At 28.3% G+C, this 18,876-nt stretch overlaps 1 protein-coding gene and 1 pseudogene across 1 annotated transcript; one reads left to right on the plus strand and one right to left on the minus strand.

Moving 5' to 3' along the window:
* The first annotated feature begins 9,352 nt into the window (after window positions 1–9,352).
* On the plus strand, window positions 9,353–11,317 carry LOC125833926 (bidirectional sugar transporter SWEET1-like). Its single transcript, XM_049513085.1, has 6 exons — window positions 9,353–9,504; window positions 9,580–9,616; window positions 9,776–9,871; window positions 10,303–10,582; window positions 10,803–10,922; window positions 11,011–11,317. Exons 1-6 carry the CDS (start codon window positions 9,462–9,464, stop codon window positions 11,194–11,196), a joined length of 762 nt encoding a protein of 253 aa, XP_049369042.1. The 5' UTR covers window positions 9,353–9,461; the 3' UTR covers window positions 11,197–11,317.
* Window positions 11,318–15,344: 4,027 nt separating this feature from the next.
* Window positions 15,345–18,443, minus strand: LOC125833931 (uncharacterized; annotated as a pseudogene).
* Between the last annotated feature and the right edge of the window lie 433 nt (window positions 18,444–18,876).

Raw genomic sequence — 18,876 nt, forward strand, 5'->3', positions numbered from 1 at the left:
TACTTGGGTAAAGTTTGTTTTTTTATTACAAAAATAATTTTAAAAAAAAATAGCAACTTTTTTACTACAAAAGTTGAGTAACTTTTTTAATTGTTAATATATACTTCCTCCGTCTCATTTTATGTGACATATTTTTTAATTTAACTCGTTCCATAAAGAATGTCTGCTTACTATAATTAGAAATAATTTAATTTTAAAATTTTCTTTTTATCCTTAACAAAATGATTTACTACCACACATATATCTAAATATTATTTTAATTAGATCACAAATTTTAAAAATCTTTCTTTCTTTTAAACACTATCATCTAAAATGAGACGGAGAAAGTATAACTTTATGTTAAAGTATGAACTTTGTGTCTTTTCAAACTTTTTTATAACATAAAACCCACAAATATCACTATCTTAGAGAAAAGAAAAATTGGACATTATTGTGGAATTGACTAATAAAGCACTTTTGATTCACAAACTTACCCCAACTTTACCTTAAAAAGTTTCAAATCACAAGCGCCCAACTGAAAATCTTAACTAACATGACAAATTAGACATGATTTTTGTCCTGTTCAAGACACCTAATTTTATGCTTGAGGTAAATTATGAAGGTTACAATTGTTTGTCAATAATTATGATCTTTGGCCCTTTCCATGAAGTGGGAGGACAAATAAATAATCAAGGAGTATTATAAGATGTACGTGAAACGTCTACTTAAAATGGAAACAATTCTTTCTTTAATATATTTTACACAGTGTAAATCTAAATTAATAAGATCAATAGATTCTGGATATCTATTATATAGTAGATAAAATTGACTAAAACCTACCTTGGTCAAAGGGCATATAGGATAGTGCCTAATAATTAGTGTAGAAAAGATCTTATGCCTCCCCACAAATTGAATACACAATAACACTTGGAGTCCCTAAAATATAGTTCATCAAAAGTATATTGGATGTCATAGTTGCAAAGATTGATGAGAATAGCACATGGAACTCTTATAAAAACAAATTGCTAAAAATGTTTGTATTTCTATTTTGTGGGCATTTCTTGATTTAGAGATGCACCACCTATTTGCATTTGCAAATTGCAACCAATTGAGTGTTAGGTAGACACTAAAGAGAGTCCTCTTTCTTAGGGCAGTGTAACCTTCAAAGAAAGTACTTCCCTTTCTTTCTTCCTTTTCATGATTGGGGTGGGGTGGGCTTAATACAAAATCAGTCCATAAACGTGTACGTGTATTCCATTTAGACATTCAAACTAGTCATATTTAAATGAACACCTCCAACTCTTAATAAAGAGTTTCAATAAGGTACTTTTGTTGAAATTTTGAATTTTTTTTTCTTGCATGTATTCTTATTCGTCTGTTAGATAGTTATATTAATCAGATAACATATGTCATTCCGTTTAAATATATACATTTATCTCAATAAGTCGTAAACCCTTAAACATTTTCTACTTGAGGTTAATGCATATAGTTTAAGGAGATGACATATTTTATATGACTAACCTAATTATGTAATACATGAATAAAACAAACACATGGGTGTTTTTAAAATCTGAATCGAAGGTGTCTAATTAGAATATTTTATTATGAATTAAGGTGTTCAATTAAAATGTGACTTAGTTCGAATATCTAAATGAAATATCCAGACGTGTTTAAAAAAAACTAGCTATGTATTAAGCCTTTTTCTTTCTTTTCTTTTTCGTTCGACAAGAATTTATGATTATATCATTATGACGTTATATTTTAGACTTTTTTGTGTGTATTTGTCTTTTCCTTATTTAATAGATTGTGATTTATCATCGTCTATTTGGTCATGGATGTGTATTTTTAATTTAATGTAACTTATAAATGAGGACTAGTTGTACATTAAAATGTAAGATTTGTCAATAAAACAATAACTACTTGCGGTGGATTGGGGGAGATCATAAATTTGAAATTGAACAACTTATCCATAAACATTAGAGGGAGTAAATAACATATTTGGTACCATCAAAAGATGTGGTGCAGTGGATTAGAGGGCTATTCCTCTCTAAATTAGATGTCTTGAGTTCGAGTGAAAAAGATCATTGGTAGAGAGCGTTTTCCCTCGAATGGGCCATACACGGTACGAATCCAAATCAGTCGAGCTCCAATACAAGTATCAAACATCGAATGTAAAAAACCAAAAAAATCAAACAAACATAAATGGTCGAGAAGCCACAATTACAATATTTTGTTGTGAACTTATATAGTTTCACAAGCAAGACAAAACCATAACAATAACCTCCTTATCTCACATTTTAAACAATTTACAAAATAGGTGCATTTTGATGTTTAGAAAAACAGATGGGTAAACTTTTTCTTCATTCTTTTTAAAGAAAATCTTAGCAACAACAATAATAAATTTATATAACTCTCATCCTAATTATATAAATTCTATGATCCTAGATTTAATCGCTTACTCCCTTCGTCTTAAAATACTAATTTATACTTTCCGAAGTTAATTTGATTAATTTTTAGCATTAAATAATATTTAATTAATTTAATATTTTAAAAAATATATCAAATATATTATAAATTATAATTCTTCTAGCTCATATAAGTATGATGAAAAAATATATATTAAAATTAAAATTTATATTATTTAACTCCGAATAAACTAACAAAACATAATAAGTAATTTGTGACGGAGGAATGAAGTGTTTTGGATTGAGTCCTTTTCAAGATGGGAATTGGAGAATAAAAGTCAAAGATTATGGATATGTAATTAATTCTGTATCAAAGTATTTATTGTTGAAAGAGAATTTATTTGAAGGTGATATTGGTGAGGTGGATAGAGATGAAGATTAAGTTATCTTAGATACATGACTGTTTTAATAAGATTGAAGGCTTGAGATTTTAACTTTTGTCTGGTTGACATATATAAAATGAATAACATTAACATACATGGTGTAGTTTTATCGCTTATGAGTGAAGTTTAGAAAAGGCAGGATGTACATAAATTTTATGATGTAAGAATATAAATATAATGTAATTTTTTAATTAAATAAATATAAAATAAAGTTAGAATAATAAAATTTATAAGTTTTGAGTCGTGGATCGCTCATGTCGACTGATTCGGTCTGATCCAAGCAAAGATTGTTTTCTGAAAGAAAAGATAAGTGTTAATTTAGAAAAGGGGTATGTAACTGCTCCAACGTAAATATGTTTTCCTTTTTTTAAATTAAATTTTTTACGACGCTTCTGAGAAAAGAAAAATAGAGAAAAAAGTTCTCTTTCTTTTTAAGAACGATTTTAGTTTGTGAATCATAAACTTTGATTTCTTGAGACTCAAAGTCAGATTTGGAGCAACAATTTCACAAGATTCAATTATCAATCCACTGTTGTTAACATGTACACAATCTTGTTCCTCTTACGTAAATTATTACAAAACTTGATTCAAGAATTTGAGAAGTTGATGTAATAACAATGAAATAGTGTTTCATTGGATTTAATAAATTGATATTAAAAAAGTACAATTGACTTGTTGCCATTCTTGAAATTTGAAGAAGACACCAAAAAGCAAATTAAATTTGATCATTTTATAAAGGCGAAATGGTCTGATGGGTCCTTGTACTTGTATTAGTTTGTATTATGAACTCTTCTACTTAATCTTTTACCAACTAAACCCCTAAACCTATTGAAACTTGAGATTTTAAACCCTTTTTTTGACCTGTCATCCTATGTGGCATATTTGTTTAAAATGCATGTGATACACATATTTCAAGAGCGTGAGGTCTTCAAAAAAATTGAAAATGTCAAGTTTTGACCTAATTTAGAGTATCTTCTTCCCCATTTATTCATATACCATTGTTGGACAAAAAAAAAGCTTTTTTGGGGGGATTTTCTACTTATCTCCAAATTTTTTCTCCATTTTTTTACTTGTTTCATGTTGCCTTTCATCTTCTTCAAAGGATCATTTATTTCTTGAACAAATTCAGTTTTTATTACTCTACAAAGAATTTTCACAATTAACAGATTTCTTTCATTGCTCCAAACAAATAAATAGACTTATCGATCCTATTCTTCAACAAGTATTTCGTTTCCTCCGAACTTAACATCGTCGGAGCTATCAACAACACCAATTTCTGCAAATCGTCAGAACACAAAATCATAAAAAACTAAAAAGTTAGATTGATCTAAAATTACAAAGAGGGGAAGAAAAAGAAAAAGAAATATGGAGGATGAGTGAATAAGAGAATATGAGGGTTGAGTAATTTGAACGAGTCGTGAGATTTTACTAGTGAAAACCTTTGGAATGAGAAAGGAGGAAGAAGAGAAATCTGGAAGATAATTGGAAAAGGAGAAAAAGAATTTTCAAATAAAAATTTGGGGCTTTAATTTAATTTTACCGTTTTATTTCGTACGTGGCAGTTAAAAATGAGGTAGAATTTGACATGTAGGAGGTGGATTACACGCACTATCCACCATGTGAGAAAAGGGTTTAAAATATTAAATTTCAATGGGTTCAGGGGTTCAGTTGGTAAATGATTAAGTAGAAGGATCCATAATACAAACTCATACAAGTATAAGGGTCCATCAGACCATTCCGCCTTTTATAAATAGACAATTAATAGATTTAGCCTAATGTGTAGAAGGTTTTCGGTTAAGACCTCAGAATAATTCAATAATAAGTGAACAAATAATAGTGGGAGGGGAATGAAAAAAGTAAATACATATAAGAACAATAATGTAGGTTCATGCTAATCATCAGGATATAAATGAGGCAATAAAATAGATAGTCATACAAAAAAATAATACTACAATTACTTAAAGATTATTCAATTTCTCAATTATTACCACAATTCCCACATTAATTATTATATTTTTTACCCAAATTTTCTTTTCAAATTTAACTAGTACATGAATGTTTTTTAATAATATATAACACATCTTTAGAAAAAATAAAATGGGAGCCCCAAAAAATTAAGCTCCAAATCATTATTTTAGTGCATTTAACCTTATATTAAAGATTTTTTTATTTTTTTTTATAAAAAAGAGATATAAAATTAAAAATAATTATTAAAAAACTACAAAATAAAATCACTGAGGAGCAATGACAAAACTTTTTAATCAGTGCAAACGATAATTACTAATTTCTTTAACAAAATAAATATTATAAGAAATGCTAAAAAGAAAGGACTTGGCTAAAGGTAGCTACTTAATTATTTATAAGTGAACGATAACCCAATTCATGATGTGATAATAGAGACTATCAACTTATAGCCAAAATCAGCCATAACGTTCAATGATTGAAACAAGTAATATTTGAAAAGAGTCTATTTCAAGAAATTTTTCTAATCAAATATATAATTTGATCTTTCACATGTGATTTTCTTATAAAATTGAAAAGACATTCACATGTTAAAATCTTAGTGGGGTTTCAACAAAAGAGTCTTTTAACACAAACAAAAATTGTTACCAGTAAAAGTAATAAGCCAAAAAAAAAAAAAAATTGAAAAAGGAAAATGGTTCGTGCCTTTGTGTAATTCATTATTGTTAAATTTTACAAACAGTTTTTATTTGTTATTGTTATTAAAGGAGCTTCAATTTAAAATGGGTAGACTCCACGTAAAGGTTCAAATTTATCTCTCAAATTTTAGATTGGCTTACGTTTGATGTGCGTATATGAATATTGGAGTATATAATATCAGTTCCTATATTACTAATTTCTTGTCTCTTCATTTCAATTTGTTTGGTATTTTAATTTGGTACAGAATTTAAGAAAATAATAAAAAAATTTGAATCTGGTGGTAATAACGAACCTCAAGGAACATCATTACTCACTTTGTCCCACTTTATAATTTATATGACTTACTTTCCTTATAGTTCTAAAAGAATGATACATTTCTATATTAAGTAACAATTTAACTTTAAAATATTAATTTTACTCTTAATAAAATGATTTATAGTCACATAAATATCTATACTTATTTTAGACCATAATTTTCAAAAGACTTCCTTTTTTTTTAAATTCGGCTACTAAGTCAAACTAACTCATATAAAATGAAACTGAAAAAATACTATTCATTGTACAAATATGGGAAGCTTTGTATAATGAGAATAACAATCCAAAATAGCTATATATAACTATATATAAACTTGACTCTCATCTTCTCTCATTTCTATCTTTGTGCCCAGCTCAATTTAACACTTGACTTGCTACAATATCCAATTTTAACCATCAATTAGCCACCCTAATTACTTTCCAAATCAGAAAATAAAAACATTTTTTAAGCAAACGTTAGAGTTTTTATAGTTAAATTTTTTGCTTGCTTCATGAGATCAATAAAGTTTAGATGATAAAATAATTTTGTACATGAGTATAAGTTATAACATGATATTTTACACTGACAATATATATAAGTTATATTCTTTTTTTGTTCACATGTATAGACGATTCATTCACCAAATAAAATCATTGTTTTTTTAGTTGCTTTTACTTTATTTTTATAAAATACAGATGACACATGCACGCTAAAGTAATAAAACACTACTACAATTTACAATCATGAAAAAAACAAAAAGGCCAGAAATAAACGTGCAAAAGAAAACGTTTAATTTAAAATCTTTACAAAGAAAAATTATAAAAATCTTTAGACCTGATCGTCACATAAAATGATATTACTTTTCGTTTTATATTAGTTGTCTACATTTTTTATTACTCTCTTTTTAATAATTAATATGGGACATAATATGAAAAAAGAGTGGAAAGAAGGAGAAAATCGAAGAAAAATTATTAAATATGACTAGCATGTAATTTATACTTCCGTTTTAATTTAAATATGTTAATTTAATTGGTCACGAATTTTTATTTTTTAAAAAATTGATTTTATTGTCTTAAATTACAGAGTTATGTCATTCGTTCAATCCAAGATCTTAAATTTATTGAGTAGGATATCAGAACTAGAAAATTTACAAGACGAAAAAAGACATTTTTTTGTGTCACTTAAATCAAAACGGAAGGAGTATACCATTCGCTACTCCATTTGTTTTCTGTCGTTGAGTGCTTTGATTAGCATTTGAGAACTGTTTTTGGTTAAATGTTAGAATTAGTTCTTCATTTATCTTTCTTTCTCTTTTTTAATTTAAAAAAAAAGACGTGTTTGATTTTAGATGATAGAAGGCTTTGCTTTTTATAAGCAGAACATATTTTTTTTTTCAAATTTGAGATATCATCAATATGTCACATGTGGTCTTTTCTACTTGATAAATGATCATTTAATCCCGTTTTATCTGGTATTTATATTTTTTAATTTTGAATATATATGAATAGATATTTAATTTATATAAAATCAAACAAGTAAATATATTTATCCTATTTAGATATTCTACGTGACAATTCGCGTCCTACATAGCATCTTATATGACGTCCTACATATATTTCCCCCTTCTACCACCGAGAAATGTTTATATATATTCAAGTTTTGGGAATAGAGTCTTCCTTAATAGAGATAAATTTGGAATTTAAGTTTTATAGGTTAAATATTTAACCCATAAATATTTATGTAGTTTTGTATGTATTAGTGAAAAATAACTTTGTACATATGGTTGCATGTAGAATGGATAAGATAGGAATTTGTGAGCCGATGTCAATGAAAGATTCATTTTCGAATAGAGTATAAGGATAAAATGATTTATGTGTCAGATATATCCATACGAAATCCTGAAAATTGTTGAAGAATATTAATTGGCATGCATAAACATATTCTCAAGTGTAGTATTTCCATTGGTGTTTTTCATTATCTGCTATGTTCTGCTCATTACTGCCATAATGAACTTTTTACGGCACGAAACCAACTAACAAATGAATTTTGACACGAAATTGTTAACTAAAAGAAAAAGGGAGGGGGATTAGGGAAAAGGGTCTGATATACCTCTTAATTTTGTCATTTAGAGCTGATATATCCCTCGTTATAAAAATGGCTTATATATGCCCCTATTGTTATACAAATGACTCACATATACCAATACCATTTTCCTCTAACGGAAGTGAAAAAATTATTTTTAGTTTAATTTATTATTTAAAAAAAAATATTATCCCATATGGGTATATTTAATCCTCCTCAAACATATATTATTTTTTTAACCTTTTTTTTGTTTCAATGACTAATTTAGATTTATTATTTTGATGGTCAAATTTATTTAAGTTTTGCTAATATTCTTGTAAAATTTATTATAGATGACCCAATTTTTTTATTCAAATACAAAAATTAAATCACAACATATCCAAAAAAAATATTTTAAATCATAATATAGCCACAAAAAATAGTTTTAAATTTTTTTCTTTACACTAAGGAATACAAGAAAAAATAAAATAAGAATAAGAAACTCAAATAATGATAATCAAGAAGTCAAAAATAATTTATGTCCAAAAAAAATTAAAATATACCTTGAAATTTGCTAGAAAAATCATATATACCCCTAAATAATTTTTAAAAAAAATCAAAAGTCAAAAATATAATTTTAAAACTAATTTTTTCACTTTCGTTAAATGAAGGGTATATGTGAGCTCATTTTATAACAGTAGGGGTATATGTGAGTTGTTTGTATAACGGTAAGGGTATATATGAGACACTTTCATAATGAGGGGCATATCAACTCCAAATGACAAAGTTGAGAGGTATATCAGACCTTTTTCCCAAAAAAATATGTTCTTTTTCTTTTTTTGTCTTTTTTGGCGGAATAACCTGAGTGACTCTTGTACTTGGATCGTAAGTAAGTTGCACCTTCGTACTTATGACTTGCCAACTGAACCCTTAAACTCATTGAAACACAATATTTTAAATCTCTTTCTCATCCGATGAGTTTGTGTAGTGCACTCGTTTTACACGTGGAATTCATTGAGTTTAACAATTCATTTGACAACAGTGATGAATATGAGGGTTCAACTGACAAACGGAGCCGAGTACCGAAACATCTCATGTCATTCCGCTTTTTTTTTCCATTTGTAACTTCCTATTTGAAACTATAAAACAGTTATTACTATCACATAAGTATAAGTACTCCTTTATTTTTAACAAGAGATTTTTTGGGTTCGAATCACAAATACAGAGTCATTTTTATTACGGAACGCTTTATATGTAATCGGACTTTAACATGTATAGCGGACACACAAACGGTTTTCATTTGGCAGAAGAGTGTACTGTGACCCAACTGATAGGGAAGATAAGGACAAGAAAAGGGTGTCTTTTAGCAGTAACTGCCCTTCCTCTGGGCTCTGGTCCTATATATAAACCCTTCACTATGACTCAATTTCATAAAGAAACATCTCTTATTTTCAAATTCTTGTTCATTTTTCTCCTTTGGGTATTCAATTTTTTGAAATTCTTGGAGAGTTTTGTAAGTTTCTTCAATTGGGTTTTCTTCAAAACAGAGTCTTTTTCATCTCTCAATCAAAGAAATTGCTCTGAACTACTACTCTGTACTGCAAAAGTGAAGAAGACATGGGTGTTGTTCATACTCTGCATTTTGTTTTTGGGATATTTGGTGGGTTTTCACTCTTCTTCAAGATTTTTCATTTTCTGTAATCACATTCTTAGTTTCATCTTCTCTGTTTTGCAGGAAATGCCACTGCTCTGTTTCTGTTCTTGGCACCAATGTGAGAGCCATTTTCAACAACTCTTTACATTTCTTAAAAATGGATTCTTTATTTTCTTGGTTTTCATACTTTAAAGCTTTTGTTTGAGAAAAAAAGGGGGGTTTTCTCCATGAATCTGTTATTCAACTTTCTAACATTTTGGATATCTTCTTCTTTTAGAATCACATTCAAGAGGGTTATTCAAAATCGATCCACTGAACAATTTTCTGGCTTGCCTTATGTTATGACTTTACTCAACTGCCTGCTTTCTGCATGGTAAGATTAAATAACATTGTTGTATTTATCTATCAAGTTCTTTCAGGTTTAACATTTGTATAGTGCTTTCTGTTACCCTTTTCAGTTCCAATTAATGATACTGTTTTGTTAATTTTGTGGTAAATTATAGTCATTTCAAGAATCTTGCTTACATGATGTTAAAAATTGTTCAACTCCTCAAATCTTGGGATTTGGTTATCTGTTTTTAGAGATTGAGAAATTTGGTCTTTGTTGCTTGGACGTCTCCAGTGTCAGATCCTCCAAAAATGTGCTACTTTTAAAGGATCTGATACGCACTCGTGACATTTTTCGAGAGTTGAAGAAACATAGTTTTTGGTTCATGTTAGCAGTGTACATTATCTCATTTTGATTTTGTAGAAGTGATACATGTTTTCTTGAACTGGTTTGTTTTTGTGTATCAAATTGGATAGGTATGGGTTACCATTTGTGTCACCAAATAATCTGTTGGTGTCTACAATCAATGGGACTGGAGCTGTAATTGAGACCATTTATGTGCTGATCTTCATTGCATTTGCACCAAGTAAAGAGAAGAAGAAAATCTCAGCACTTCTTCTATTAGTCCTTACTGTTTTTGCTGCTGTAGCCCTTGTTTCCATGCTCGCTTTACATGGAAGCAAAAGGAAGCTCTTTTGTGGTATCGCTGCCACGATCTTCTCTATCATTATGTATGGATCTCCTCTATCCATCATAGTAAGTTCCTTAACATCATTTCGTACTCTTTCTCGAGCAGTTATTTATTGTTTATTGGTAGTTCTCTTGACTATATACTTCATCGTAGTCCCAATTTTGGATGGAGAGTTGGGATGAGTTGTGCTATTCGATGTTCAATTTTAACATAAGAGGTTATTCCTTCTTACGATGGAAATGCTCGATAGTTGCATACACTCAAGGACAATTTTTATGTATACAGAGATTGGTAATCAAGACGAAGAGCGTGGAGTTCATGCCATTTTTCTTGTCATTGTTCGTGTTCTTATGTGGCGCTTCCTGGTTTGCCTTTGGCCTTCTTGGCAAGGACCCTTTTGTTGCTGTAAGTAGCTATTTGTTGATTAACTTTTGAGTATACCAAAATATGGATGTTGCTGCCTACTAAACAAGAATATACTGTTGCATTGCAGATTCCAAATGGTTTTGGCTTTGGTTTAGGAACAGTGCAACTTATCTTATATGCAATCTACTGTGAGAAGAAGGGATTTACCAAGAAATCAACCTTTAATGAGTCATTGACGACGGGAAATGTCAAGTCTCACCAAGAGGAGAAGCAATCTAGCAACAATAATAAGTCAAAGCTTGAGCAAGTTTAGGATATGATTGCAGTTGGATGGCTCTAATTCTTGAATGATGTTGTGAAATGTGTGCATCTTTTTTAGGTGCTTGTGATTTGCTATAGTGATCTTTGACATCTGTTTTAGTATTGGACTAGTTTCATATATTTGGATTCTACTTTTTCATCATCTTTGCTGCTGAAATAAACCATGATCCTTCTTTTAGTTCTTTGTTTTCTTCTAATGAATGCCTTTTACTATTTGGAGACTCTTGTAAGTTGAAACTAGGATCCCCTCCCCACTCCCCCGGCCTTGTTCTTTGGAATTTCTATCTCGTGTCTGGTAGTGCATGGTTTTACTCTGCAAGAATCCCGAATCATTCTCTTGAAGCTCATCCTTTTAATCATAAATGATCCGCTTGTCCCGAAATGACTTGGACCAATAAAGGGAAGAGGATGGGAGGACTCATTTTGATGGACAAGTGTGATTGACATATTAAGATGAGTCCCAGAGTTAATATTAACATACTGGGCTGGGCTACTGATGCCAGTATCAATGACCAGCCCATTAATGTCATCCCACATAGTTCAAACTTGTAGAAATTCTTATTTATAATTTTGGATTTTTTAAATGTCAAAATTAGCCATTTGAAAAGTTTCTGAAGGTCCACTTGTTTTTGGAAAAAAAGTCATCAGGTTAAATTAATTATAATAACAAGAATGTCATAGCTTATTAACATCATTTGGATCACTCAAGCTTCATTTAAAAAAAAAGAAAAATAGGTTAAGATGTCTTAATATGTATATTTGAATATTAAGATATGCTTTAAGGTTAAGTAACAAAATAGTTGGCCGAAAATATATCTGACACCGAAAAACAACACTTTTTGTATCATATTATCAAACAATGTTTTCGTTGCATAAGTTCATATGTTTGTATCATAATATCAAACAAGTTATACATATATTGGGAGTAAAGTGTCCCACAAGTTATATCGTATATCCAGAAGGTAAAATATATTTCCAAATTAAAAATAAAAAGACAACACACAGACTTACATGTATACTCTATTCTCACATCCTTGTTTTTTTAAGTATAAGGGGTGGATTCAAAATTTAAAGATTTTACAAATTTTTATAATTTTTTCCCTTTATTTTAAATATCTAAGGGGAATTGAACCATCATCAAAATCATGAGCATCAAAACTTAAGTGTGTCCAGAGAATAGTAATTTTGTCTACCATTCTAGTAATTAACTCCACACATTCACAACCTTTCTTGTGATCTTCTTAATAAGTTTTATGGTTAATGTCATGTTTATTACAATCTTTTATATGCCTCTATGTAACAATATAAATAGAGACATAAAAGTTCATATCAGATACACTTGAACACAATTTAAAGAATAAGAAAGCTATCCTCTATTGTCTCTCTATCTTTATTGCTTTCAATATTTACTATATTTTATTTATTTTCATTTTATAACAAATTCAATATTTTTCTTTTCTTAATTTGTTGTTTAAAGCTCGTAAAAGAAGAAGATAAAGTAGTTGCACAACAGGACAAAGAACAACAAAAGAAGAAAAATTCAAATTGATTTGATTTTAATAATTTAAAAATCAACTAAATCAATTTATTTATTTATATTTTAATTAAATATCGACCCATAAACGCCCATATTTATAGTAGTCATTTTTTCTATTATTTATATTTATTCGAAGTCAAATTTATGCTTTCTTGATGCAGATTTTATGAATTTTGGCAGTATAGAAGTATAAAATATTGGATCATCAAACTTGTCTCATTTGTATACACGTGGAGTTAAAGACCTCAATGTTACTTCCTGAAAAACAAATAAATAGGATAGCTGATGAATGGAATGTCCCATAATTAATGAAAAATTTTGATTTTTTTTTTTAATTTTGTCTTCTATTATATTTCTTATTAACAAGCACACATTTTGCACGTATATAAATATTTTATCAATTTTGAAAAAAATTCTAAAAATATGAAACTCATTATAATATTCAATCGTGTTTTAACTTTTTATTGTATTACATTTAATTTGTGAATAAGTACACACTTGTGAGTTTCTTAATTGAAGTTTTTATGTGGCTTTCACTTTCTCCTTAAAGTCTATTTATATAGTATCATTTACTTAAAATGTTTGCTATTTACATCGATGATTATAGCTCTGGTGTGCATCTAGCTACAAACGTACCATCATCTTTTAAAAAACCTCAATCCTTCATCATCTTATCACTAATTAATTAAACACATATCTTACATATATATAAATATCTTATCCATTATAACAAAAATAATTATCTAAAAATATTAAACTCTTAGTTTATCTATACTCTTAGAATGTTTCTGACAAACATGTTTTGCTTTTATAACTTAATGTTTAATCATGTTTTAATCTTTTATTGTATTATATTCGACTTGTAAATAAGCACCACACTTGTGAGTTGTGATTTTCTCTTTTCTCTTGAAGTATGTTTATACAGTCTCCTTTACTTAAAATATTTTCTATTTACAATGAAAAATTCTTATTTTTAATGGTCAGCCTTAAATCAGGCTTCTGCGATGGATATGCCAACAACTATAGCTTTAGAGCGTATCTAGCTAAAAAAAAAAAAAAACCTCAATTTCCCAAATTAGGATTACATAATGGTTTAGCAAGGCAATTTGAAAATAATTATTTTATATATAATTATTGTTGAAAATCTTACGGAAAATACTTCATTGTATTATGACCACTTGTATGAAATTCACCAAAGCTTAAGGTGTGTCAGACACTGTCTCTAAGAATATTTCACCCGATATAAGTATATCCCCCAGGATGCAACAAACTCTTCTAGTAGAAATTAGGAGCTAGAAACTAACAAAAATAGACAAACAAAAACTCAGCAAAAGAAAATAAGTGAATGTATTTCTCTTATAAACTCTCTCAAGAAGAGTTTTTATTTTCAACTATATCTCAAATGAAAACATTTTGTAGTATATATATATATATATATAAAGAACAAGGATATGATAATATACAATTGTCATATTAATGACTCCAACCTTTCAACGACATTATCAAAATGAATGATAATAATGAGTCAAAATGTTTGTTACTAATTTAAAGAATAACATTTAAAAATGAAAAAGAAAGATGGTCAATAAGGCTATTTAAGAAATAATAAAGGATCTATTATATAGAATATTAAAGGTGCATGATTAATAGCTAATAAAGAACAAAGAATATTTACAACTTATAATTTTGAGACATTAAATAATATTTTTCCAACATTATTTGGTTACAATATTTTGAGAAGGTTTATATGAGATTGAATTCTTAGACTTTTTATTTTTCCCGCCAAAAGATGTTAATTTTAGTTCTTATGGATGTCTAATTTGATTTTCAATCCATTAGAATTACTTTTTTAAGCTTTCAACTAACTTAATTATTGTTTTCACTGTATTTTAGTCTTTCACTATATTATCATGGCACAAACTTTGTACGTGTATTCGTTTTTTAGTTGTTTACACTTTCTTAGACATTTGATTGGATATATTATAAGATAAAAATAAAGTATGCAACAAGTTATCTTATTATTCATTCATTCATTCGTTCTTAAGAGTACAATTATTATACTCTAATCTTCATGACCTTTAATTTTAGCTTCTTTCTTTGTATTACTCTTGAACAAAATTTATGACTTGAAGAAACAAAAAAAAGAGATCATTTAATTTGGTATACCAATTATTTGATATATATGATCCTTTCTAATTAGATTTCTAATCCATATAAATATTGCTATTTGGATAAAACAAATACTAAACTATTTGCAATATCCACATTCTTAGGACATGTAACAACCATAAACAAGATAAGAGTACAACTATAATTAGAAATTTAAGATTAATTAAGAGTATAATTATCTTAGGTAAATACAATTAGTAACAATCACAAAACAAAAATCTCTTATATTAAAGCAACATAATATAGATTCCAAAGATAATAAACTTGCACATTACTAGAACATGCAAGATCATACAATAAAAGAGGTGCATCATAACATAACACTGAAATTAAACTACAAGGTCTCATAAAGTACTAATACTTGTTCAAAACAACATAAAATTAAAATACAAAGATGCAAACCACAACTTTTATTTTAAGGAATCAAATAACTTTCATTTTTTGACATTATTATTGTCACCAGAGAAATTGCCATTTTTGATCTTGTCACCAGTTGCAGGGACCTTCTTCTCCTTGGGTACTATGGGAACTAGTGCTCTTGGATCCACACCATTCACAGGGATAAGACCCTACAACAAAGTAAAATAATAATAAATAAATAAATAAAATTGAACAATTTAAAGCATATATGCATTTATGAGTTGTTAAAATTGTACTCCCTCAGTCCAACAATACTTGTCTACTATTGACTTTGCACACTTCGTAAGAAACTATAGATAGAACCGTAATTTTACTATATCACTAATAGAAATGACTATATTAATGATGAATGGTAAATTAGGAACTAAGTGTAAAATTATACATTGATTTCATAAAGTGGACATATATTGTTGGACATACCAAAATAGTATAGTGGACAACTATTGTTGGACGGAGGGAGTATTTATTAGTGTATAAAAGTTAAATTTTTACCACCTCCATTTCTATTTATATGTCGTCCTCACTAAAAATAGATGGTCACTGGTATTTATCATTTTACAGAATCAATACATAAATGACACTATACTTAATTTTTGAAAAAACAAAGATTTGCAGCGAGTACACGATAAATATAGAAGAAAGCATTCGAAAAAAATGATGATAAGAAATTAAGATTAATTCTTATAATCAACAAAATAGAAATTCATAGTGAGTACACGATAAACATAGAACAAGCACATGATATAATGATCTAAAATTACCGTTTATGTCATTTATAAAGTTTTATCGTTTATAAGAATAATGATCATAAAGTACTCGACAAAAAGTCCAAAAAGTACTCGAAATTTTTATTTTTGTTTAGTTGTTTTTTAAAAATATAGAACAAGCCCTAGTTTATAATATGTCACAACATTTCCACATTTTGATTAACTTCTTTGCAAAGCCCTAATTTATTTTATTTTGATTTCTTATTTGTATATGATACTTACTTTAGGATTTTGTCTAATTTAAATTCGAACTAGGTAAAACTCATTAGAAAAACATGTGCTCTTTAGTAGGATTATTTTCGTTCGCCAAAACTCGGATAAAAAACCTAGGGTTTCCACTACCCACATGCTTATTAGCTTCATCTACCTGATTCTTAAAGAATATTTCATATGATTAAGTTAAAAGTTAAACTAACCACACAAATAAACTTCTTGATAATCTAATCAAGTTTTTGAGGGGCTAACAATGTTTTTTAAATAGTATTTATTTTTAAAAAGTAAAGTGTGTCACCCAAATTTTGGTAGAAACTCTTTTTCAGAAGCTAAAAAAAATGATTTTTTCAAAAGGTCTATTGAGAAATATACACTTAGAACCACTTTGAACTCAAAAATATTTTTAAAATTTATTGGTCAAACACGCAGTGTTTCTCATCAAAAGTAATTTTTTCAAAAAAATTATACTTTAAAGAAAAAACATATATTAAGCCACAAATTTGGCCAAACATACTAGTATCTTGAAATTAAGTTTTAATTTATTTTTTTGAAAAAAAACTTCCCCGGCCCTTTTAGTTCATGTATTTTAAGATCTTTCAATTTACCAATAGAAGAAAAAAAATGATTAATTAATGGGGAATCTTCGTAATTAAATGATATATCTGAACTCTTATAGTTACAACATTTATGGCTTTAGGGATCTTATCATTTTTATTTAGAAAACTTAAAGAATTTCACCAACACCGAGTTAAAATCGTTTTGTACCGACGGATTTAGAGTATTATATATGAATTTCTAAAAACTCAATAATTTTTTTTATAGATTTTGTATTAAGATTGAAAATTTTATTAATTAATGAGAATTCAAAAATTAACAAAGTTAGCTTTTGATCCAGCATTAGAAATGAAATTTTGCTTAAACTTTATTACCATTCTCAAATGAGGGTTTGATTCCCCTTCTACACTAAAAATAGAGATTCTTTAAAAAATAAATTGAAATCCCTCAAAGCATATAAATTTTAAAATCAAAATCTGTCTCTCACTTTTGTAGCCATCTCTTAAAATAAAGATCTTAAAATAAAAATTTAAAAATACATAAATTTTAAAACCTAGATCTGCCCCTCACTATTATCATTCTCAAATGAGGGTTTGATTCCTTTTCTACACTTAAAATAGAGATTCTTAAATAAAAAAAAAAATTGAAATCCCTCAAAGCACATAAACTTTAAAATCAAGATCCGTCTCTCACTTTTGTAGCCATCACTTGAAATAAAGATCTTAATTAAATAAAAAATAAAAGACATTAAACTTTAAAATCTAGATCTGCTCCACTTTTATAATCGTCATTAAAAGAGGAAGATTTTTAAAACAAAAATTAAAATCACTGAAAACACAAACTTTAAAATCTAGAACCGTCCCTCACTGTTATAGCCGTCACTTAAAAAACTGACATTCTTAAAACGAAAAATTAAAATCACTTAAAAACACATAAACTTTAAAATCAAGATCCATCCCTCACTTTTATAGCCATCACTAAAAATAAATATCAAAAATCATTTTTCATTAATTTTAAACTTTGTTTAGCTGTTATACACAAACAAAAAACACATAGATTAACACACACCAAATGTTAGAAAGCAAAAATAAAAAGAAACTATAGCACATATATATATATATACACTCATATGTTACCTTCAAAAAAATTCTTGTAGCTTCCTCATGAGTATGAGTTTTGATGATATGCATAGCCGTTTCCTAAAAACAACCAAACAACAATAAATCAAAACACATCTAAGAACGCGCTCGCGCTTCTCACACACACATATATATGTGTGTATATATATCAAAACATACCCTAAATTCATTGAGTTGTTGTTCATTCAAAGTCTTAGGCTCTTCAATGTAGTAAGGTGGTGGTGATGATGGTGGTGTTGAGTCAGGTGACGATAGTGGTGATAGTGGCGGAGAGTAATCCATAAAGATAGACAAATTGATTACTAGAGGAAGAAGATGTGATGAAGAGGTGAAGAAAGATCAGTGGATTTTAATGGAGGAAGTGAAGAGAAAGGACAATTAGGAGGGACGTGGCATACGTTACAAGGTGAATATACTTGGCACCATGCATGCATTGCATTTTTTTTTTTTCATTTTATTATCAACAATACTACTAAAAAGAGTCCAAAATATTCCATACGTTTCTTATTTGCTAGCTAGCAAAGCAAGCTAAGTACTTCTTCTTCACTTCTATCTCACAATAATCACACACACTCCCAACGACTTTTGGTTTTTGTTTGTTTTGTTTTTAGTTTTCACTCTCTCTCTCTCTATCTCTCTCTCCTAGTGTGAATAGCTTGTTTTATTTGGGAAACATGGAAATGGAAAACTAGAGGGTTCTAAAACTTGGATTTATCTTATGAGTTTAACTTGAGTGAGTTAATTAATTATATGGTGAAGAGTTTTACTTCGATTGGAAAAGGGGTTGGTGATTTCCTTATATGGGTTTGGGTAAATATTTTCTCTTAAGCTAATTTTTGGGGTTGAGTTATTCCTAGATTTATTTTTGTCGG

This window comes from Solanum verrucosum, unplaced genomic scaffold (genome assembly GCF_900185275.1).
Source record: "Solanum verrucosum unplaced genomic scaffold, falcon-dt-bn FXZP01000108.1, whole genome shotgun sequence".
Classification (NCBI taxonomy): domain Eukaryota; kingdom Viridiplantae; phylum Streptophyta; class Magnoliopsida; order Solanales; family Solanaceae; genus Solanum; species Solanum verrucosum.

Excerpts from the sequence above, each read along its gene's own strand:
- LOC125833926 (XM_049513085.1), top strand. The coding sequence starts at position 9,462 with ATGGGTGTTGTTCATACTCTGCATTTTGTTTTTGGGATATTTG. Across the intron at positions 9,505-9,579 it reads TTTTGTTTTTGGGATATTTG|GAAATGCCACTGCTCTGTTT; the intron begins GTGGGTTTTCAC and ends TCTGTTTTGCAG. Across the intron at positions 10,583-10,802 it reads GATCTCCTCTATCCATCATA|AGATTGGTAATCAAGACGAA; the intron begins GTAAGTTCCTTA and ends TTATGTATACAG.